The sequence below is a fragment of the Gopherus flavomarginatus genome, chromosome 4 (assembly GCF_025201925.1).
Source record: "Gopherus flavomarginatus isolate rGopFla2 chromosome 4, rGopFla2.mat.asm, whole genome shotgun sequence".
Lineage (NCBI taxonomy): Eukaryota > Metazoa > Chordata > Testudines > Testudinidae > Gopherus > Gopherus flavomarginatus.
In genome coordinates this window covers 86,224,157-86,245,819 of record NC_066620.1, presented here as the reverse complement: position 1 = coordinate 86,245,819, position 21,663 = coordinate 86,224,157, and the positions used below count along the sequence as shown (strand labels likewise).

The 21,663-nt window shown below is 44.6% G+C and overlaps 1 protein-coding gene across 3 annotated transcripts in view; it reads right to left on the bottom strand.

The window, feature by feature from the left end:
- TRIM67 (tripartite motif containing 67) overlaps window positions 1-21,663 on the bottom strand; it is a 52,889-nt gene that overhangs the window by 17,217 nt on the left and 14,009 nt on the right. For 2 of the 3 annotated variants that reach the window (XM_050949061.1, XM_050949062.1), the window contains exons 3-7: window positions 17,504-17,626; window positions 16,036-16,146; window positions 12,985-13,144; window positions 3,183-3,328; window positions 1,378-1,516 (exon numbers count right to left, since the gene is read on the bottom strand). In XM_050949061.1, the coding sequence (XP_050805018.1) occupies window positions 1,378-1,516; window positions 3,183-3,328; window positions 12,985-13,144; window positions 16,036-16,146; window positions 17,504-17,626 (679 nt within the window). The remainder of the gene's footprint in view (window positions 1-1,377; window positions 1,517-3,182; window positions 3,329-12,984; window positions 13,145-16,035; window positions 16,147-17,503; window positions 17,627-21,663) is intronic. The other variant, XM_050949064.1, reaches the window with a different exon arrangement.

Genomic DNA, 21,663 nt, shown 5'->3' with positions numbered 1-21,663 from the left:
GTCTGTTTCACCTCCGAGATGACTGCATTTCAGTCAGAGGAGAAAAGTAAGAATGCTTTATGTTATTTACATAATCAGTAAAATTTGCAATGCATTTTTCAATCTATTTGGATTAAAGGTGCTGTATAACTGTAAACCAGCCAAAGTGTTTTGTCCTATCTGGGCCTGCCTTTTGGGATGTAAGCTCCCTGAAGAAGTGTCTCTGTTTGGGTCTGGTACATTGTTGAGCAAATTACTGCTGCACAAATAAGAGAGAAAAATAATTTGGCTCTGGACTTCCCCAAAGTCTGGGGCTGTTCAGATATGGGATTTGGTTCAGGCCTGTCTCTACTGAATTACTGTTTCATTGTGTGTCTAAGCTCATCATAACTGGGTTTCACTCTATTTTAAAAACATTCTTTACAGCTAAATATTTTATACTGACATATTTTGACAACACTATATAAATACAGAGCATGATTATGGTATTTGCTTCAGGATTAATTTACAGTATTATTAATCAAGATGAACTTCTTGTGGTGCCCATATGGATGTCAAGTATAATTAGATGGGAACACAGCATGAATTACCACCCAAGTCTTATCAAACACTCTTGTGAAATTAGTATCAGTAGTGAAGAAAACACTGAAACACCAAAGACAGAGAGAGCGGTGGAGACGAGGAGTGGCATATAGATATTCACAGTGTGTGGTGTAAATGACTAGGTACTCTAGAGCAAACATGATTTTAATTAAACCCAAAGCCTCAACAGGCAAATGCACTTGTATCATTTGAATTCTGGAGAGCTGCCAACATGCCAAAAGTCTAAAGAGCTGGATTTTATTTTTCTTTTATCATTTTTGAGTATTTGAGGCAGGGGAAAGGGCTGGATTGAGAATCTCAGAGACTGCAGGCTTGATTTTCAATGAGGGCACAACATAGCCGCCAGCTGCGTGCAGCTACAGTTGCACAAGTTCTTTCCCAGCACTAAATCCTGTGCATGTACCCAATTGATCCTAACACTGTGTGCAAGTGTTAAGACTCCACAAATCTGCACACGCATACTACTGCTGGAAAGTGTGCACATGGAAATCACATGTACACTCACCAACGCCAAGATCTGCTAAAGGGGATCTGATATCTTCTATTTATCCACAGAAGGAGCAGCAGGAGTATGGGCATCCCCATCCTGCCCCACTAACGTACATCAGTCTTGTCCTGGAGTCAGCATAGGGCTGGAGGGAAGCTCAGTCTCTAGGCACATTCAGTCCTGGGGCCCCTTAATGAAGGTTATTAAAACTCATAATGCCAAGTATAGTGGTGGCTGTGATGGAACGTGAATACCTGGCTGCTAGAAACCGGAGCTCTTTATTTTTTAATGATCTAAAACAAACTCACCATCAGATGTCTGTAAAACAACTGTCTTGCTATAAGGGCCAACTCCTGATGAATTAAAAGCTTTGACTCTTGCATTATAGGTACTGTTGAAATGAAGGCCATCAATTGTGCATAGGGTCTCCTTGCCAACATACACTTCCTGAGCATTCAAAAAGACAGGAACAAAGCTCACCACCTTCTTCCCAACAGAGGGTCTCACAGTCAGACTTTTAAACATAAGCTAAAAGTAAATATTGTTCAATGTTTAGGTGAATTTAGAATTTACATTATTATAGTAGGGATACTTACATCCAGTGAGGCTCAACATGGAGAAGAGAAGTCAAGAAAGAAAGGTGGAGGCAGCAAGAGTGAGACAAAGATTAAAAAGGGAAGTCTAAAATGTATAGTTTTGTTATTTAAAGAGGGCTGTCTCAATCCTCCTATGGGTATTGTTAATATACAGCAATGTAGTTTTGGAGCCTAAATCCAAACCACGAATACAGGGTCTGAAGAGGCTTATTTCTGAAGATAAAAAGAGCTTTGTGTGTATCATTTGGCTATCCAACAATTAAGGGGGTAGAGGGAATGTGACAAATGGCTGCAAAGATCTGACTGGCACACACACCAAGCAGGATGAGTCGTCATTTGGAGCACAGAGGGGATGGCCAGGAGTAATGGGATGGAATTATGAAAGAGAAAAATCTAAACAAAATATAAGTGAGATCTGTCAGGCAATGTAAGAGTCTATAAGGATGAAGAAGAAACAACATTTTTAATTGGAGACTGGATAAAGCATTAGACAATCTCCAATAGGTGAAATTCTTTAATTTTTTGTTTTATTTTTTGGAAATTTTGGGACGTACTGGCTGCGGCTTCCAGCGGCTCCCATTGGCCCGGAGCAGTGAACCACGACCAGTGGGAGCCACGATCAGCCGCACCTGTGGACACTGCAGGTAAACAAACCAGCCTGGCCCGACAGGGGCTTTCCCTAAACAAGCGGCGTCCCTAGTTTGGGAAACACTGGACTAGATAATGGTGGCAAGGTCCACATCTGAGAGGAAACACTGCAGCCTCCAAGCCAGATGCAGATGATAAAAAGCTGGTTGAGTCACTTCTATAATAGGATTGTCAAGCAGAAGTGGGGGTTGTAGATCACCTCTACGTTGCAAAAATTAGTAACTAATGGCACACATATTCTTTCAAAGGGAGTCATATAACCTCTGCCATCTACTGCTGCTTCCCCCAGCCCACCATCACCACTTCAGTCTTGTCTGAGTTGAGCTCTTCCGTGACTATAGAAAGGATTTTGAGAACCTCAGATAAAAGCCAGATTTACCCAGAAAACCATGAATAATAGAATTGTTCCAGGATTACATTTCTTGACCTGGGTCATTATTTGCTGGGTGAAGCCAACAGTGACATCTGCAAAGGAACCTCTCCAATTCCTGGGCCATTTATACAATGGGTTCAACCCCAGCATACATTAGAGCAACTTTGGGGCTTCTCTATCCAACTCCAGTTTACTATATCCTGCAAGGGGCTATCAGCCAGCTGAGTACCACAGTAGTGCACTGAACTTCCACCTTCCACCCTCACAAGCCCTCTGTCCCACAGTCTGCAGGAGGGCAGCACAGAAACTGACTACACTAGTTAGAGACATCTCCATGCAAGGGGAATCCTTATCTGGGATGATCCAGCAGCTTTTTGGCCCCATTGCACTGCAGAAGCAGGAATGAATTAGAGAAACTGCCCTTCTACATCCATGTCCTTATGGAAGTTTAACAATAACACAGAGAACTCAAATAAATGCTGAATGAAGTCCTCACTCGGAATTGGCCGCCATCTCCATCATCAAGTTCCAAGATATACCCTTCCACTGGATTATGGGTAAAGGGTGGCATCCTCCAGGCCAGTGTCACACTGTTGTTTCGGGTACAACACTTCTCCAGCTGCAGTAATGGGACTGGTGGCACTGTAATGGGAACTGAGTACAGATTAGTTTAATTCTGTCCTTACCCATCAGACTCTGTTGTCAGCAATATGATGATCCATCACTTCCCTCACCTCCCTTTTAATCCCCCCGCATTCTGCAAAGTAGCCGAAGTTACTTGGGGATACAGCTGGTCAGAAAATGTGTTTTCCCCGCAGAAAACTTCAATTTTTCAAATTCTATACCAAAAATTGTATCTGAAAACTGAAAAAAATTCAGCTGATACCAAATTATTTAAGACAAAAAATAAATTTTGATTTAGAAAATGCTGCCACAGTGTCTCATGGAAATTGTAGTTCAGGCACCACACACATCTATTCTCCTCAACAGGCCAGACTCCCTGCCAGAATACATCACCCGTGATGCACTACAGTCTCCCCTCTTACAGAGGGGAAGAGGTGCATGGGGTGAAGGGGGAGAGTGCTTCATGCCATCGTGCATCATGGAACTTGTAGTATGGCCTGGGAGCTCAGTCCATATTGAAGACTGGAGATATGAAACACTGAGGCAGCCTATCCAAATTGAAATATTTCTGTATGGAGTTATTTTGTTTTTCAATGAAAAATTTAAATTTCTCACAGAAAGCAAATTTAACAAATTTTTTTGTGGCGTCAAAACCTCAATTCTTTGTTTAAAAAAAGTTTCAGGAGAAACGTAGGGATACTATTAAAGAAAAATTGTTTCATTTGAATCTATTATCTGAATCACTATGTTCAGGTAGAAAAAGGTGATTTTTACATTACAGGAGTCTGATGTTGGCTTCATCCATTTGGAAACTACAAAAGTGAGGGTGATGTTGTGGATGAGGGTATTGTCGGTACTGGCTGGGCCAGGAAAATGTTACTGTACCATTGACCAGGCTGATATTTCAAAAATAAAAATAAGCAAAGTGGAACATTCAGCCATGCTTCCGTGAGGAGGGATCATGTATGTTATCTGTCTATGCCACTAAACTCAATTTACCTCTCTTGTCTAGCATCACAGCATCTTTCTGTTCTCCTTTCACTGGAATTAGTCAGCACGAATCCTAATTTAGGGTGAATTTCACCCTTGTACAGAAGACTAGTGCAAGGCTTATGCACCACTTAAATCCCAGGGCTTTATTGGGGTATAGTGGCATGGAGGCCTTTTTTTGTTTGTTCTTGTTAACACAGATGTAATGTCAGTGACTAATGAAGGAGCCGGAGAAAAAAATGTCATTAAAGAGTCACACTCCTGCCACTTTAGTCAAAATATGACGTTCACAATACACATCCAGTGAGACCCCCCTCCCAGATCCCCTTCACAAAACAAGGGGAAGATCAGAATCCTGACATTTCTAAGGTTTAAATCTAAGCAAAAAAATCCCAAAAATTTAAAAGAAAGTTTTCAAGTTTTATTCACCATAAAGAAGTGAAAAAAGCCACAAGCCTAATTTAAAAAAAAATCCTTTGAAGGTCACCTTTAAGCCTTAAAGAAGTAGTAATGCCATCTAGTTTTGCTATGTACTGTTAAATAGGTAAGACACAATTCTCACTCCTCCCTCCCCCTGACCCTTCTGGCCCAGGACACCTAGACTTCAATGTATATAACCCATATATTTTGAGGCAAAGACTTGGGGATCTGCTGAGTTATATGCCAGAAGTGGATGCACTTCAGAATTTGTGAAGTGATCCTTGTGCACCTCCAACCTACCACACATGGACGTTGTGAAACTTAGGGCCATACTATTCTGGAAGACTGCAAGGCCACACAGTGGAGCAAGGGGGAGTAAGACCCACAACCTACCTCTCTACCCCTAACTAGGCCCCTGCATGGCCTCCCTGGATTTTGGGTCCAAGCATATAGGAGTAAGCAGTTGCTGCATGGCTGCTGCTAATCTCCTCCTCCCACCCCATGTAGGTAAGTGGGGAGTAAGTAGGAATGGGCAGAGTTTTGGCTCCACTTCCAGCCCTAGATGGCCTGGGTGAAGGGGGCAATGTGCTATGGATAAGAGCCAGTAACAGATTGCCAGTCTACTGGAGAAAAGGAGGAAGGAGAAGGAATTATGCCTCTCTGTCTACAAATACATGAAAAGGAGGCAAATTATTTAGGACAGTACATTGGGCTGTACCTAAGAGCAATAATACACGCTTTAAAAAAGGTAAATGTAGGCTAAATATTTGGGGTGGGGTGAAGGGAGGAAGAGAACACTTAGCTGTTAAATTACAGAACTGTCCCATCGCTTGTGCCATTTAAAACTATACTGTAGAAAGCACTAAAAAAAATGCTGTACAGAACAATGCTGCCTTGGCAAGGAGATGGAACAGATAACCAAACACATTTTTTCCATCTCTAAATGCTGGGCTTCTATAAATGATGTAGGCAGGACATCCTTTGGGTACTAGATCAAGATTGTCACTGATGTTTCATGGCAAGTTAGGAGCTTAGCACATACAATTCAACTCATCCCATAGCCCCTCTTAAGCTGGATGTTCAAACAGGGGTGAAAGTAACTTACAGGACTTACCGGTACTGCCGGAGTCCTGAGGGGGGCGTGGTCTCATCCAGAAAAGGCAGGGCCTCAACCAGAAGAGGTGGGGCCTCTCAAGATTTAAAGGCCCTGGGGTACCGGCTGTTGCTGGGAGCCCCAGGGCCTTTAAATCAACCCAGGGCTCCCAGGCAAATTAAAGGACCCAGGATTCCAGCCACCACAGAGCTCTGGGTCCTTTAAATCCCTACCGCAGCTCCAGCAGCGGGAAGCTCCAAATCCTTTAAATCCTGGCCCCAGACTGGCCGCCGAAGCTGCGGTGGGATTTAAAGGGCTCTGGGCTCTCCGCAGTGGTGGGGAGCTCCGAGCCCTTTAAATCCTGGCCCCAGCCCAGCCGCCGAAGCTGCAGGCGGGATTTAAAGGGCTCAGGGCTCCCTGCTGCTGCAGGGAGCCCAGAGCTCTTTTAATCCTGGCAGCAGAAGCTGGTGCGGTCTGGCACAGCGTACTGGACCCTACCAGCTTACTTTCACCTGTGTTCAAAGGTTCTATTCTGCTGTTTGTCAACCTGACCAGCGAGCTGTCCAATGACTTTTCCCCTAGGCTAGTCAGTAGAGGGATTATATTCAGCAAGACAACAGTCCAATGAGAGATTCTGTAAACTTTAGGTCCCTCTAAATTAAATAAACAGAGATAAAACTAGGGATGAAGCCACTTCCTTGGATTTTCCAAATATCAAATTATTTCTTTGTGATGAGTCTGAGTTGTGAGAGACTTGTCAAGTTAGGGGGTGGGGGGAAAGGAGGGAGTCCCCATAGGAAGATGTGAGTGGGATGATCATGAGGGCTGGGTAGGGATGACAGGAGGGAGGTATACTCCCGGGGGAGGAGAACCAGACAGCAGGGCCAGCGCTTCCATTAGGCGACCCTAGGCGGTCGCCTAGGGCGCCAGGATTCAGGGGGCGGCATTTTGTGTGCTCCCCACAGGGTGCACGGGAGCTTCCAGTTCCGCTCCTGTCACACCGCCGAAGAAGGACCTTCTGCCGACATGCTGCGGAAAACAGCAGCAGACAATTGAGCCGCTCAATGACTGCTGCTGTTGCCTGCGGCTTTTCGGCGGAGGGTCCTTCTTCAGCGGCGCGATGGGAGTGGAAGCGGAAGCTCCCACACACCCCGTAGGGAGCGCACAAAATGCCGCCCCCGAATTCTGCCTACGGCGCCAGAAACTCTGGCACCGCTTCTGCCAGACAGGTTGATATTTGGAGCCATCAGGGTGGAAAGAGGTGGTTGGTTTTTAAAGCTGTGTCAGGCTGGCAGAGAAGACGGCAGTGGGTGTGAGTCTTTCTAAAGCAGGGTTGGATATTGGACAGGAGCTACAGCAGAGGCAGTGTGAGTATGGGGGTTATCTCTGGATCACACCACATAGCAAGAAGCGGGTGGAGTTGGTGAAAGGGAACGGGGAAAAGATGGGCCACCACATGCCAAAAGTGATTTTAAGCATTTGTATCTATTCTTCCTTTTGCAACAAACAAACACTAATCTCATAAATATTCCTGCATTCAAGAACAAATCAAACCTGGATTAGATCTCTGTCCATGTCTTTAGTGAAAACAGAGAGAATGTGATGTACAGATACAGCTAGTCATGGAGAAGGGTAAGGATTTCAGACCATGGCAATCAGAAAATATAATGGAGGGAAGAGGATGGAGGTGAAGGAAAGAAATGTGGGCTAAATCAAAATGCCACCAAATATTAGAAACTGTGCATATCTTTCAGTGGATCAACATATCCCCTAGAGTGTCAAGGTATTGCTAACAGGCTAACAAAGAGTCACTCCTGTCACTCATCGTTACAGTACAGTAACTCCTCACTTGAAGTCGTCCCGCTTAACGTTGTTTCGTTGCTGATCAATTAGGGAGCATACTCATTTAAAGTTGTGCAGTGCTCCACTCTTATGTTGTTTGGCTGCCTACTTTCTCCACAGCTGGCAGCCTCCCTACGGCCCCCTCCCCACAGCACCTCCTGCCTGCCGGCAGACTCTGCAGATCAGCGCCTTCCCTCTCCTCCCCCCGCCTCCTGCCTGCAGCAATCAGCTGGCTTGAGGCATTTTGGAAGCAGTAGGGAGGGTGGAGGAGCAAGGACTCTGTGCGCAGGCTCCCCCTCCCTCCCCTGGCTCCCGAATGCAGCAAGCCAGCTGATTGCCCCAGGCAGGAGGGAGGGGGGAGGAGCGAGGACTCAGCACATAGGCTCCTCCTCCTTCCTGCCAGCAGCCATCAGTTGGTTTGCGGCATTCGGGAGCCAGGGGAGGGGCGCTGAGTCCTCGCTCCTCCCCCCTCTCTCCTGCCTCCCAAACGCCACAAGCCAGCTGACTGCCGCCAGCAGGAGGCAGGGGAGGGAGTGCAGGTGCGCGGAGTCCTCGCTCCTCCTGCCTCCCTCCTGCCTGGGGCAGTCAGCTGGCTTGCTGCGTTTGGGAGGCAGGGGAGGGAGGGGGAGGGAGCCTCTGTGCCGAGTCCTCGCTCCTTCCCCCTCCCTCCTGCTTCCAAAACGCCACAAGCCAGTTGATTGCCCCGGCAGAAGGGAGTGGGGAGGAGCGAGGACTTGGCGTGCATCCCCCCTCCTTCTCCTATGTGGCAATCAGTTGGCTTGGCATCTAGAAGGGAGAGGAGGGAGAGGGGAGGAGCCAGGACCCAGCGAATGAAGTAAAGGGGGAGGAGGTGGGGGGGGAGAAGAGATGGGTCAAGGGTGGGGGCTTGGGGGAAAGCATGGAGTGGGCAGGCTGAAGGCTGAACCCCCTGCCTCTGGTGCTTGCAGAGTAGGGGAAGCTGCCCTGAAACCTAACCCACCCCATTTACATTAATTCTTATGGGGAAATTGGATTCACTTAACATCGTTTCACTTAAAGTTGCATTTTTCAGGAACATAACTACAACATTAAGTGAGGAGTTACTGTACCACACTTGTGCTTTCTGTGCAGTAAATCTGCAACTGATTACATTTCTCAATGTTAAAGAAACTCTGCCTGATCATTATTTACTGAGATTAGTTTTCGATCTGAGGCTTATCCTTGGACCACCAGTAAGATATATGCACAAGTCAACACCAGGGCTAATTTAATACAATCTGATCTCATTTTCATTCTGCTTTGTCTGACGCAGTGAATCGATGTTTGTTTATGAGCAGGCATTCACCTCCCACTGACCTGTGCAAGCTCAGGGATGTTGAATGAGGCGAGGCCAGAGGTTTGAAAAAAGATTTCAGAAATTCAGACATCAACAAGTGCTGATGACAATATTCCATTCCTTTCAGGTGAAGTTACCCCTCGCAGTTCTCCCCTTCCTCCCTGTCCCACCTCTCAGCTTCCTTATTTCAACATGGACAACTTCCTCCAGTTTCCAATCTTCAGATACCAGGGTGAAAATAAACATATAGGAAAAAACAACTTGCTGTTAAAAGGGTCAGACTGGAACTTTTTCCCTTGGGACTGTACCCAATCTCCCATTGTGGTTTAGCTCTGAAAGTCATTAAAATGCATTCTGAATCTGCTGTTGCCAGACCAAACAACATAGAGAGTTGGTAGAATTTCCATATGACACCAAAACGGTTGGCAAAGATTGATTGCTATCTGGGGCAAGGTGGTGAATGGGATTGGAAAAAGAGGAGCTGGTTTCAGGAGGGGCATATATTTTTGTAAGACTACTGATTCAGGAATGCAAGCCTAGGGGTTGCTCTGTATTTAGCTTATGGATAAATAGCAAAGCCTCAACATGTTATGCTGGCTTCCCAGTTATTTATAAAGCCTGTTTCTTACCACTTTGATTTTTGGTTAGTGAAACATGGCCACTCATTTTGAAATAATCCCTTCCATTTCTACATGCAGGGCCATCTGGATAGGGGGCATTTCAGATTCTCAATATGTGAATGAGATGATAGTGTAAAGTTGGTTTTAAATGTTTTAGGAACTAAGGAATCAGTGGGGAAGGGAAAGACTTTACAGAAGGAATGAGCGTCCACGTTAGCACCGGCTTGCTGACACGGAAAAGGTTTTTTGGGGCAAGTCAACACATTCTGGGGCAGGCTGGACACGGAAGATGTCAAGAATACAAAGGTACATTTCCATCTGGTATGGAATGGAAATGAACTGGGGGAGAAAAGGGTTGAGATCACAAAAATAAAGTCCAGTAAATACCAACATGTCTATACATCAATCACAGGGTGTGGCTGCAACTCAAGTGCACATACCTGAACTAGCTTTAATCTAGCTACCTTGGGACCTGGAGAGCCTGCAACAGGGTGCATTTCAGTGCTGGCTACCACTGTGAATAATTATCCAGGGTGCAGTGTGGGCATGTTCAGCCCATGTTGAAATGCGTACTGCACAAATTCACAGCTCAGAACCCGAGGTAGCTAGATTATAGCTAGCTTGGGTATGTCTACTTGAGCTGAGTCACACCTCGTGATTTCAGTATAAACATACCCTATAAGGTTAAATAGAAATAGGCACACAGCCAAAAATTTTATTTATATATATATATATAAAAATATGTCTCTCTATATGTCAAACAATTCCTATCTTCCTGTGATTGTACATTTATTTAGAACTAGAATATGGCTTGTACTACTTGATCACACAGCATAAGAGGAAGTAAGAGCCTTTCCTATGCCCCTGAAAGGGCTAGCTGGTCCTTGGGTACAGGTCCCAAGGAGAAAGCAGGTGCTACATGCCCATTATTCCCCACCAATGCAGGTGGGCAGAGAGTGGGCACAGCCTTGGTTCTACCCTCCAAATGCACAAGCGAGTGGAGGTGACATGACCTAGGGCGGGAGGTGAGGGAGAGTGATTTTCTGCAGGTTCTAAATTTAAAAATGATGAAAGTCTGGAAGCCAAAAATCTAAGGTGTTCCCATCTCAGGTACTCTCTGGGTTGCTTAGCTATTTGGAATGCATGAGTGGCTTAGTTAAATTCATTATTAATTGTTCAGGGGGGACTATAAACTACTATTAAATGTAGATAGATTAAAACACCAGTCTAAGTTGACAACTGACTCCTCTGCAGATAACACTCAGAGAGGCTTTCTCAGTTACATTTAAATCTCATGCCTTGTGCTCTCGCTTCTATTTTTCTTGCTGTTAAATTTTAAAAGGGGCAATTTACTGATGTTTTTAGAGTGGCTTCATTAACATAACCCATTTATGCTGAGATGCAATCCCCTCTGAAAGAGCTTATTTTAGCCTCTAACTATTTATCTGAATTCAACAATTTCCATTGTTTCTCCAAGGATTTATCTGTCAAATGAGCCACTCTGTTTGCATTTGGTTGCGCATGTTTCAGTTCAGAATTAAGCCTACAGAAAACAGATAAATTACTAGATGAACATGAATCCTCATGTTTATGGACTGCTCTTGTGGAATCAGAGAAAAACAAAATTATTTTCAACCCATCCAATACTTTCTGGTAGACTCTTCCATGTCTTCCACATGTATCCATAGGTCTGGATTCAAAGCCTGTTGAAGTCAATGGAAACACTCCCATTGATCTCGATGGGCTTTAGATCAGGCCCCTACAGAATGTCTCTCTATCTGTCCATACATCCAGTTTGCATGTGCCTGTCTCCCTGGTATCTAAGCTCCAAGCACAACATTTAAAATTGCATTACACTGTTTTTTGCAAATGGCACCTATTCCCTACCAGCTCCTACTTTCAGCCATTTTTAGCTTAACTCCTACCCCCCCCCACCGCCCCAGCCTTCCTTTTGTTCTCCCTTCCCTGATCACAGGAAACAAACATCACCAGGCAGCTCTTCTGTCATTATTATTGAGGGAGGCCTTGTACAAATGATGGGTTTTGCAATTTGTCCTATAGACAGTCAGGCTTGGGCTTATCCTGATCTTTGGTGTTAAGGAATTCCATAGCCAATGATCTTCCATGGTAATTTCTTTCCCATACCTCCAAAAGCTTTATCTTGGGTTCTGGCAACTGCAGTATCCCCACTGAGCATAACTATCATGGTGGTTCTGCCTTACTGAGGGCTTGTCTTCATTGCCACACTAAATCGGGGCTGCTAGCACGTCAGATGAAGACACATTATGCCAATGGGAGAGCGCGCTCTCATTGACGCCACCTAATTACGCCACCTCAACATGATGCAGAAGCTATGACACCGCTGTAAGTCGAATTAAGTTACATTACTCAGGGTAGTGTTTTTTTCATGCCCCTGAGCAACGTAACTTCATCAACTTAAGCAGTAGTGTAGACAAGTCCTGAGAGTAAGAAGTGACTCATTTGACACTGATAATACTCTTGCTGACACGTTGGTAATTAGAGTTGGTTGAAAATTTTTCAATGAAACTGTTTTCTGTCCAAAAAATGCTGCTTTGTCAAAACCTAAAACATTTTGTGGAAACGGATCAGTTTTGACAAAAGTTTGAGGGTGGGAGGAAGAGAGAGAGCACGAGCAAGTTCACTCAGAGTAGCCAATAGCGTGGTGGTTAGGGCACTCATCTAGGATATGGAAGACTGGAGTTCAGGTCAATGTTCTAATCACTGGGCTATATAGTCAGTCTTGTGCTTTCTCTCATGTTGAAATTGTTCCACCTTGTATAAGTCATTCAATATCAATTGCTCCAGAGTGATACTGACTATATAGCCCAGTGAGTAGGGCACTGACCCAGTTGTGACTCAGACAGAGTAGGGATTTGAACCTGAGTCTCCCACATTCCAGCCTATTGGCTCTTCAGGGCTGGCCTCTTGCCCATGTTTTCACAATAAAATTTTGAAACCTCAACATTGTCCATAAAAGGCAATTGTGGTTTTCCACCCAGCCCTATCGGCAACTCATTTTTAATTAACTGTATTAAACTTGTTAATGCTACACAAAGGAGCTAAGTTGTTTTCAAGTTCATATTGACACCAATGTCTTCACCACCTTCAAAACAAACAGATGGTCTTTGTCTGAAACTTTTATCTTTTCAAATCTTTAACTTCACCTAATTTCACTGTCTGAGCTTGTCTGGGTCACCTGAGGTGAGGTGAAAGCACTCCTTGGTAAATTCATGTTTGCTTAAGAGAAGATAAAAATAACTATCCATAAATTGCAACTAGTTTCTCTTTCTCCCCACCTTCCTTCACCTCCTCCTCTACAGCACAGTTTCAAAGCAGACATAAAAAAAATAAAAATCAAATCACAAAAGCTCACCCCTACATTTCATCTGAATAAAATCCAGCTGGTGAATTGACTGTAGTAAAGGTTCACTATCCAGAGTCAGGTCAAATTCAGCTGATACTTTTGGTTCCAAGGCTCCTTTGACCCACTGTTCCTGAGACACCTGAACACGTTTGATTAAAGCATCTGAAATCTTAAAAAGAACATTAGGCTTTTAGTGAAACTGGAAATTCAAAAATAGACCAGAATAAGTTAGAAGTGACAGATCTGAATGACTACGCTACATCATACAAGGTGACTGAGTCTCATGGCCTAATTGAAGCAGGGCACATGGTAATTTTGCTGTGAGTTCCATGTGTGTTGCATCTTCCCATGTTGTCTTTTCAAAGCAAATCCCCTGTGAGAGTTGGAAAAGCTAGTTTTCTTTGAAAAGAAGCTTTGTGGAACAGGGCTGGGGATGTATCTTAACTGCTTGAGAGCCACACAGAAAGCGGTGTTTCCTCTCTGATCTGCAAGGCAGCTGTCTTGATATCTTGTTTCATCTCCGGGAATAGAACGCAGAATATTTCTGACACTAGAAAGCTTTTTAATTTAGCAAAGTCTAGCAGACAGAAATTGAAGCTAGAACAATTCAAACTGGAAATAAGGTGCCCATTTTTAACAGTGAGGGGAATTAACCATTGGAACAGCTCTCCAAAGGATGAGGTTGATTCTCCATTAAATTAAGATTGGATGCCACTCTTAAAGCTCTGTTCTAGTTCAACCACAAGCTATTAGGGCTTGATGAATACTGCCAAGATCAGTGTTGACCTCCTTCTGTTGGGTTTGTAATGGTAACTATGAAAAGATCTTATAATTTTCTGAAACAACTTAATAAATCCATATTGAATGGCAAACTAGAGAAAGTCAGGAGAAAGCATGTCAGTATGGGGATTTCAACATAATAGCTGAGCCTAAATGATCAGATAGTAACTCTTTACACTTGGCAAAGGGAGGAAGAAGACACCTGCTGGTCACCATGTTTTCTTTTGTAATTGACCCAGGATCATCCCCAAAATCTTTATTCAGCTATTATTTAGTTCTTGCAGAGGCAAAACTCCAATAGGCCAAATCCTGAGACAAGGAAACTGCAGATGTTCAGAACCTCTCAGAGTTTGGCACATAGCTTCAGTGAAGACTGAGTAAGGATTTCAGATTTAGCTCTATTAAAATACCATGGTAAATGGTAGCTTGGATCAAAGAAACTATTTAACTTTTCCATGTGTTAATTTGGGGTTAGATTGTGCTATGGACTAATTGCCCATGTGGGGGTACCTGTAACCCCCATCCTTTATATTCCTACATGGGTTATCTGGGAGCAGAAGAAAGAATAAAACTAAGGTTTCTGATATTGGAGATAAAAATATTAGTCACTCAATCATATTGCCTTTCAAGCAGAATGCACTAAATATGTGCTCTGGTTTTCCTGTCTCCGAACATTACATCATGTTTCTTTCCCAGAGTCAGGGATAGAACCAAGCATCTTCATTTCCAGTATTAACTGCTATGTAGCGAAGAGTTGTGTAACTCACTGTCAAGGCCACCTTTACAGGCTGGTCCACAGAAAGAACAGTAATTACATCTGTAGTTCAAGTGGTAAAGGTCTGTGCCGAGGATCTAGAACTCCAGGGTTCTATCCTAATGATGCCTCAGATTAGGGGACTTTATGGCTGCATGTGACAAGAATTTGATTTCCAGGTTTTCATTTTAAAAAGTGGTTTAATTAATTAACATAGTGAGAAAATAATCCTTTAAACCAGCTGTTTTTAAACTTTAGCAACCCGAGGACCCCCGTTTTGATTTAAAAGTTTTCACATACCCACCTCCCAAGTCCCCTGCTCAACTCCAGGCCCTGCCCCCACTCCACCCCTTCTCCCAAGGCCCCACCCTCTTCCCAATCCCACTCCATCCCTGCCCCTCCTCTTCTCCACCTCTTTCCACCCCTTCTCCCAAGCACTCCCTGTCCCGGCTCCTCCCCCTCCCTCCCAGCACCTCCCGCATGCCGCTGAACAGCTGTTCCCCTGCGTGCAGGAGGCACTGTGAGGGAGGGGGAGGAGTTGAACAGCGGGACCGGTGGACCCCCTGGAGTACATTAGCAGACCCCAGTTTGAGAAACGCTGCTTTATATGAAGTCTCATAATCTAGAAAACATCATCATCTGTAAATTACGTTTGACATGCAACAAGATAGGTGTTCCATATCTGCATCAAAATTGGCACTCATTTTGCACTCACACACTTGGCAGGTTTGACAGTTGAGAGGTATGGTGCCAGGAAGGGCAGGAGCGGCGATAGGGTTTTTGGCACCCTAGGCGGGGGTCCTTCCGCGCTCCCGGTCGGCAGCAATTCGGTGGCGGGGGAGTCCTTCCACGCTCCCGGTCTTCAGGGCACTTCAGCAGTGGGTCCCGGAGCGAGTGAAGGACCCGCCGCAGAATTGCTGACGACAACCCAGAGCGCGGAAGGACGCCCTGCCGCCAAATTGCCGCCCTCCCAAATCCTGGCGCCCTAGGCAACTGCCTAGGTCGCCTAAATGGAAGCGCCGGCCCTGAGGAAGGGGACATATCAGGAGCAAGCTGGAGGCTTGGCAGTATCAATGATGTAAGGTCTCTAGGCTGCTGTAACTAACTGACACTAGGACTGGGTTGGTGCAAAAATCAGGAAGCCATAAACAGTTCCCTGATGGTCCCCTACCCCATTCCACTGCAAAGAGAGCAGGCTGGGCAAAGGGGAAAATTGATCTTCCATGTCCATTCAAATCTTGGCCTCTACTTAAGCTACCAACAAGAGTACCAATTATGTTGTCTTTTTTTGGGTGATGCAGACCCTTGTCTATTGAGAAATGCATAGATGCCACCAAAATCATTTCATATTAGCCACCAAATTGTAATGATTTCTAGGTATTATATTGACAAGGACAGAATGTGAATCGGCAGCTGACAGACTCCATAGCCCATTTCCAAGCCATTAAGCCAAACAGTCTACCATAGCAAGTTTTACAGTCCTGTATAATCTTTTTGTTTCTTCACAAGAGTAAAAAAGAAAATACCTGTAAAAAACCAGAGGGATCATTTTCTTTGATTACTTCCAGACAGTATTCCATAAGCCCTGTTGACTGACGTAGCTTCAGAGTACAGTGATTTATTTGGTCCCAAACAACCTGCAAATGAAAACCTCAGGATATTTATGATAATCGTCTCAGCCTTCACTGAATCAAGTAAATTATTTCAGAAGCAGCAGCAGTGAATAGAAGAGAGTGTTAAAGCTATGTTTGTTTTAGCTGTCATATGGGTATTACCCCATCTGCATCAGCTCCACTTCTTTGCTCTGTATTGTAAATACTGATAATTAGTTTGGCAAAATATCATGTACAGGGAATCTCAATTATCAGAGCAGATTAAGTGTTGAATACCCAGGTCTGCTCATAGCTGAAGGAGTTAGAATCAGATGGGTGTAGAATTTGTTCACTGCACATGCAACCACGCTTTTAAAAAAAATTGAGCTTTTAATAACAAAATAACTTAAACCCAATATATTAAACAGGATAACTATGAGGACTACTGGGCCATCTATATTCTATCATTCCCTTCATAATTTACAGTAGACCCTTGTTCATCCAGAGGAAAAAAAATAAGAAAGGCACATGTCTCATTTTTCCGCAATTTTGGACTTGTTTCTGCTCTCATCAGGAGAAAGTCCACTGCAGTCTATGAAGTTATTCAAGGTAAAAGTGGTGTAAGTGAGAGGAGAATCAGGCCTTTTAGTGGGACAACACAAATTTAGGAAGTTGTGAGAGTGGGGTTCCCAGAACACTGAGCTGTCTGTCCATTCCCTCTACATTGTGTTAATCAGACAATAGAAAAAAATCTAAAATATTTGTAATGCACCCAGAATTTGTAATATCTTCAAATACAGAGCTATGAGCTGCATGAAATTTCACCACAAAGAACCCTACTGACCGCCACTCCAATTAGCCAGTTACATTTTCTCTTTCCTTCCCCTTTCTCTTAAGAAGAGAGTGAAGGAGGATCTCAGGATGTCTCTCATAGACATTTGAGATTCTGAAGGTTTAAAAAAATGGACTAAATCCTGAAATTTTTATTCAGTCCTTTCCCGAACAAGATTGCTTCCACTTGGTCAAAACCAGAGAGGTAATGAGTGCTTGAACTGCCCGTTGATTTCAGTGGGATCAGTTGTGATTACTTGGCACCTGTCAGGATTTGACCCATAAACTTCAATAAGAGTATTGCCTGAAGTTTGAAGCACCAATTCAGCAAGTTACTTAAGCACATGCCTAACTTTAAACACATGAATAATTCCATTGAAGTCATACTTACATATCTTGTTAAACCGGGGCCTGAATAAGGACTTCAAGATCTGGTTAATGGGAATTTTAACTGAATAAGGACTTCAGGACTTAGCCTAATGTTCATTAACTCTAGGCTAGAGTCATTTCAATAGAAATATTTGTAGCCACACTCTCTGGAATGCTTGCAACTCATAACAGTTGTGCTCACCTTTAATTTGTGCTCACGCTCTTTGGTAACTTTTGTGAGCAGTTTTGCCTTTTGACGAGTTAATGCATCAACCAGGGCATCACACTGAGCAACCAGACAAGCTTCATAATCCAACCCATTCTCCTAGAAGAAGGTGACAATCATATTCATTTATGAAAATGAATTTTTTGCAGTAAAAGCTGTATGTACCCAAACCAATACACGTTTTATATTTAGAAAATGTTTCCTTTCAAGAGTTTGGCATGTCATGTTTCCTTTGTGATTCCATTACATATTGCACTGTTAACAACTGTTACCTATAAAATGCCTTAAGGGACACTGTCAAGATAATCATGCTACAAAATTGATTTATTGTAACCTCTTAATATACTAGCATTTTCCAGACAAATGAATGCTTGGGAGTCTCTATGTATTATTAAAATATCGTTCCAAATTCTGCTGTTACCTCACTGAAACGCCTCTGAAATCAGGGGGGTTGCACTATAGTAACTTGAGCAGAATGGAGTCCACAGACTGATCCCAAGGGGAATAAACCAAGAATAAATATAATTCTTGAGATTGTGGTATATTGCCTCAAGATGAAGGCTGAGAGCAATATGCACAATGAAAGGAACAATTTTAACCTGAGCACTTTTTTTTGAGCTTCTTGTAGTTAGCACATGCTTACATCTTCCCTGGAAACATGAATTTGGTTAGCCTTTTAAAAATAATACACTGTAGGTTTTAGTCACATGGCAGTAGAGTTCACTTCTGTACAGAGGACCAGCAGAAAGCCTATGCAGCACTTTAGTCAGAGCTTAAGTGGGATTTAAATGGCACTGGGCTTTGGGCTGGTTCTCTGCACACAGGTTAATTTCACTCCCATGGAATTCACAACATGAGACTGGTTTAAATGGAAGTCATCATACAAGCTAAGCAGCTGCTCTTGAGGAGGGGAAGGAAGCCTTCATGCTCCTGTTTCCAGGAGACAATGGGTTGTCTAACCAGTTTCTCCCCAAATCCCAGTTCAGCACTTAAGCTTTAGTGTGCTTAACTTTAAGCATATGCTTAAATCCTATTTAAATCAATGTCTCTCTCTATTTCCCCCTTGGATTATATTTTACTAACCTGATTTGTCCACTTGGCCAAAATTAGACTTGTCCTATTGCCTTCCTAAAGGTTGGAGGACAATTCTCTACATTTGATATAGTCACTGATATCCACTTCTAACAGGCTGGCCACTGTGGTAGTCAGTTTTCCCAGGACAAGTATAGCTTGCAAAGTTCTCCATTGTCTTCTGCTTAGAGCCCCAATTCAGCAAAGCATGTGCTTAACTTTAAGCTTAAATCCCACTGAATCAATAAAGAGTCTCAGGGAAGAACTCATCTGTCAACAGATATAAACACTAGTTCAGTTCATATGGGCACTTACACCTGTGCAAAGTGGGTGTGAAATACTACCTGTCTGATGAGGAGAGTTTTACATGCACTTTGCATTAGAGTAAATGACTCCAAAGTGAAAAGCAGTGGAAAATTAGGCCCAGTGATGATAGAGAGATAAAGTTACCAAAGGATTTACAGTATTTTTAGACCATTAACCTATCCATTTCTCTGACAAGGTTCTCTTTGAAATCAGTTATTAAAACCACAAGTGTTACTTTTCCAGGAGTGAATTCCTGAATGCTTTTAGGCTTTAAATATAAATCTATCACAATATGCTGCCCCAGTATGTATGAGTTATACACAATGCTTTGTTTATGTTAGGGACTACATGTATGTCTCTTTATCACTGGAAAAAAATCAGTTTTAGAAAAAGATAGTTTGCCAATTTTAGTTCGTTATTCTGGAGCCATTGCCAAGCTAAATTAGGTTTAAATAAGCATCTTGTCTTAAGATGCAAGTGCCATCTCTTCTACAAAGTATCCCTACTTTGGGATATCAATAAGCATTGGTGCCAAATCCCTCTAGTCTCGATCGTCCCTGGTGACTTGATTCAAGTAACGGAAGGGACATCTAGACAGGAAAGGAAAATGAAATTTAGCTCTACAGTCAATAAGCCCAATTATCTTCTTTCTTATACCCCTTTTGCATCAATGTAACTCCATTGACTATGACAATTTCTCCTGATTTACACCAATATTAGAGCAGCATCAAGCCTTTGCTCTCATTTACACTGCCGCAAATCAGGAATATCTCTACTGAAGTCATTGGAGTTACCTTACAGTAAAAACAGTGTAAGTGAGAGGAGAATCAGGCTCTGTATAACTATCCCTTACATATGCACACATGTTACTTATGCCCATCTTTTTCCCTTTGTTTTGGCTTTTCTCTTCCCCTCTATTTATTTCAATCTACCTCCGTTTTTAGATTAAATTTTATTACCCTCATCCTCACACCCTAAGCAAGAGGTGGGCAAACTACAGCCTAACGGCCATATTCGGCCCCTGAGCTCCCGGCCCAGGAGGCTCCCCCCTCCCCCCCACGCAGCTCAGCTCGCTCCACCACTGGCGCAATGCTCTAGATGGTGGGGCAGTGAGCTTCTGGGGCACTGCAGCTGCAGAACCCGGCTTGACCCAGTGCTGTGCTCCGTGGTGGCAATGGCATGACTGGCTCCAGCCAGACAGTGTGGCTGTAGCGCTGCCAGCCACCAGTGCTCCAGGCAGCGCACTAAGGGGAAAGGGAGCAGGGGGTTGGATAGAGGGCAGGGGAGTTTCGGAGGGTGGGCAGGAGCAGGCATAGGGGTCAGGGCAGTCAGACGGCGAGGAACACGGGGGCTGAATGGGGGCAGGGGTTCCAGGGGGGCAGTCAGGAATGAGAGGAGGGGTTGGATGGGGCGGCAGGGGGCAGTCAGGGGACAGGGAGAGGGTGTAGTTGGATGGGGCAGAGGTCCCAGGGGGGCAGTCAGGAATGAGAGGAGGGGTTGGATGGGGTGGCAGGGGGCAGTCAGGGGACAGGGAGAGGGTGTAGTTGGATGGGGCAGAGGTCCCAGGGGGGCAGTCAGGAATGAGAGGAGGGGTTGGATGGGGCGGCAGGGGGCAGTCAAGGGCAAGGGTTCCGGAGGCGGTCAAGGGACAGGGAGAAGGGGTGTTTGGATGGGGCAGGGATTCCCAGGAGGCAGTCAGGAAGCAGGGGGATTGGATGGGGTGGCGGTGGGCAGTCAGGGGCGGGGGTCCTGGAGGTAGTCAAGAGACAGGGAGAAGGGTGGTTGGATTGGGCAGGGGTCCCGGGGGGGGGCATCAGGAATGGGAGGAGTAGATGGATGGGGTAGCGGGGGGCAGTCAGGAGCAGGGATTCCGGGGGCATCAGGGAGCGGATGGGAGTGGATGGGGCAGGGATGCCAGGGGGGCATCAGATAATGGGGGGGGTTGGATGGGGAAGGAGTCCTGGGGAGGGTGGATGCAGGGGGTGGGCCACAACCCCCTCCCCTAACTGGTCCTCCATACAATTTCTGAAACCCAATGCAGCCCTCAGGCAAAAAAGTTTGCCCACCCCTGCCCTAAGCCATGATTCATGCAGCTCTCTCTCTGATTAAGGAGAGAAAGAACATTTTTCCCTTGGGAGCTGAATGCTCCGCCTCTTTGGCTAGGTCTATACTGCAGACTCAGGCTCAGTGTAGCTTGAGCTGACATACCCAAGAGAGCTATGTCCCAGAACAGTGAAGCTGCAGTGGTGTATGCTTCAGTGCAGCCTAGTCCTGTGAGAATCACCGATGGCTCTCTGCTAGCATGGGGAGCAAGGGACCAAGCTTGGGCTGAATTTAGATGAGCTACAACTAGACCATGGGTTAGCTCAGCCCCTTTCTGCTTGTATCTGTCCCTCCTCTACTTGGGTTACACCCCCCTGTGCCTTCACTTTGTCATTCACAAGATGATAGGGAAACGTAGGTTTCTGCACAAAATGTGAGTCAGAATGAGTGCTCTTGTGGGTGCTCCTGTCATGGGGACTACACTCCCATCCCCCAGTACTTCCTGCAGCAGATGGGAGTGAGATTCATATAGTGACAGCAACAAGGCCCCTTAGAGAGTCAGGAAAGAGGTAGTGAGGGCAATCAGGCAGGTTTTGAAGAGTGCGAGAAGAACAGTGTAAGGGACTTGAAAGTGACCTAAGAAAAGAAAAAGGAGAGAAGAAAAGCAGCTTTTCTTCACAGTCAAGGAAAAAAATAAGAGCAGAGAAAGAAAAAGG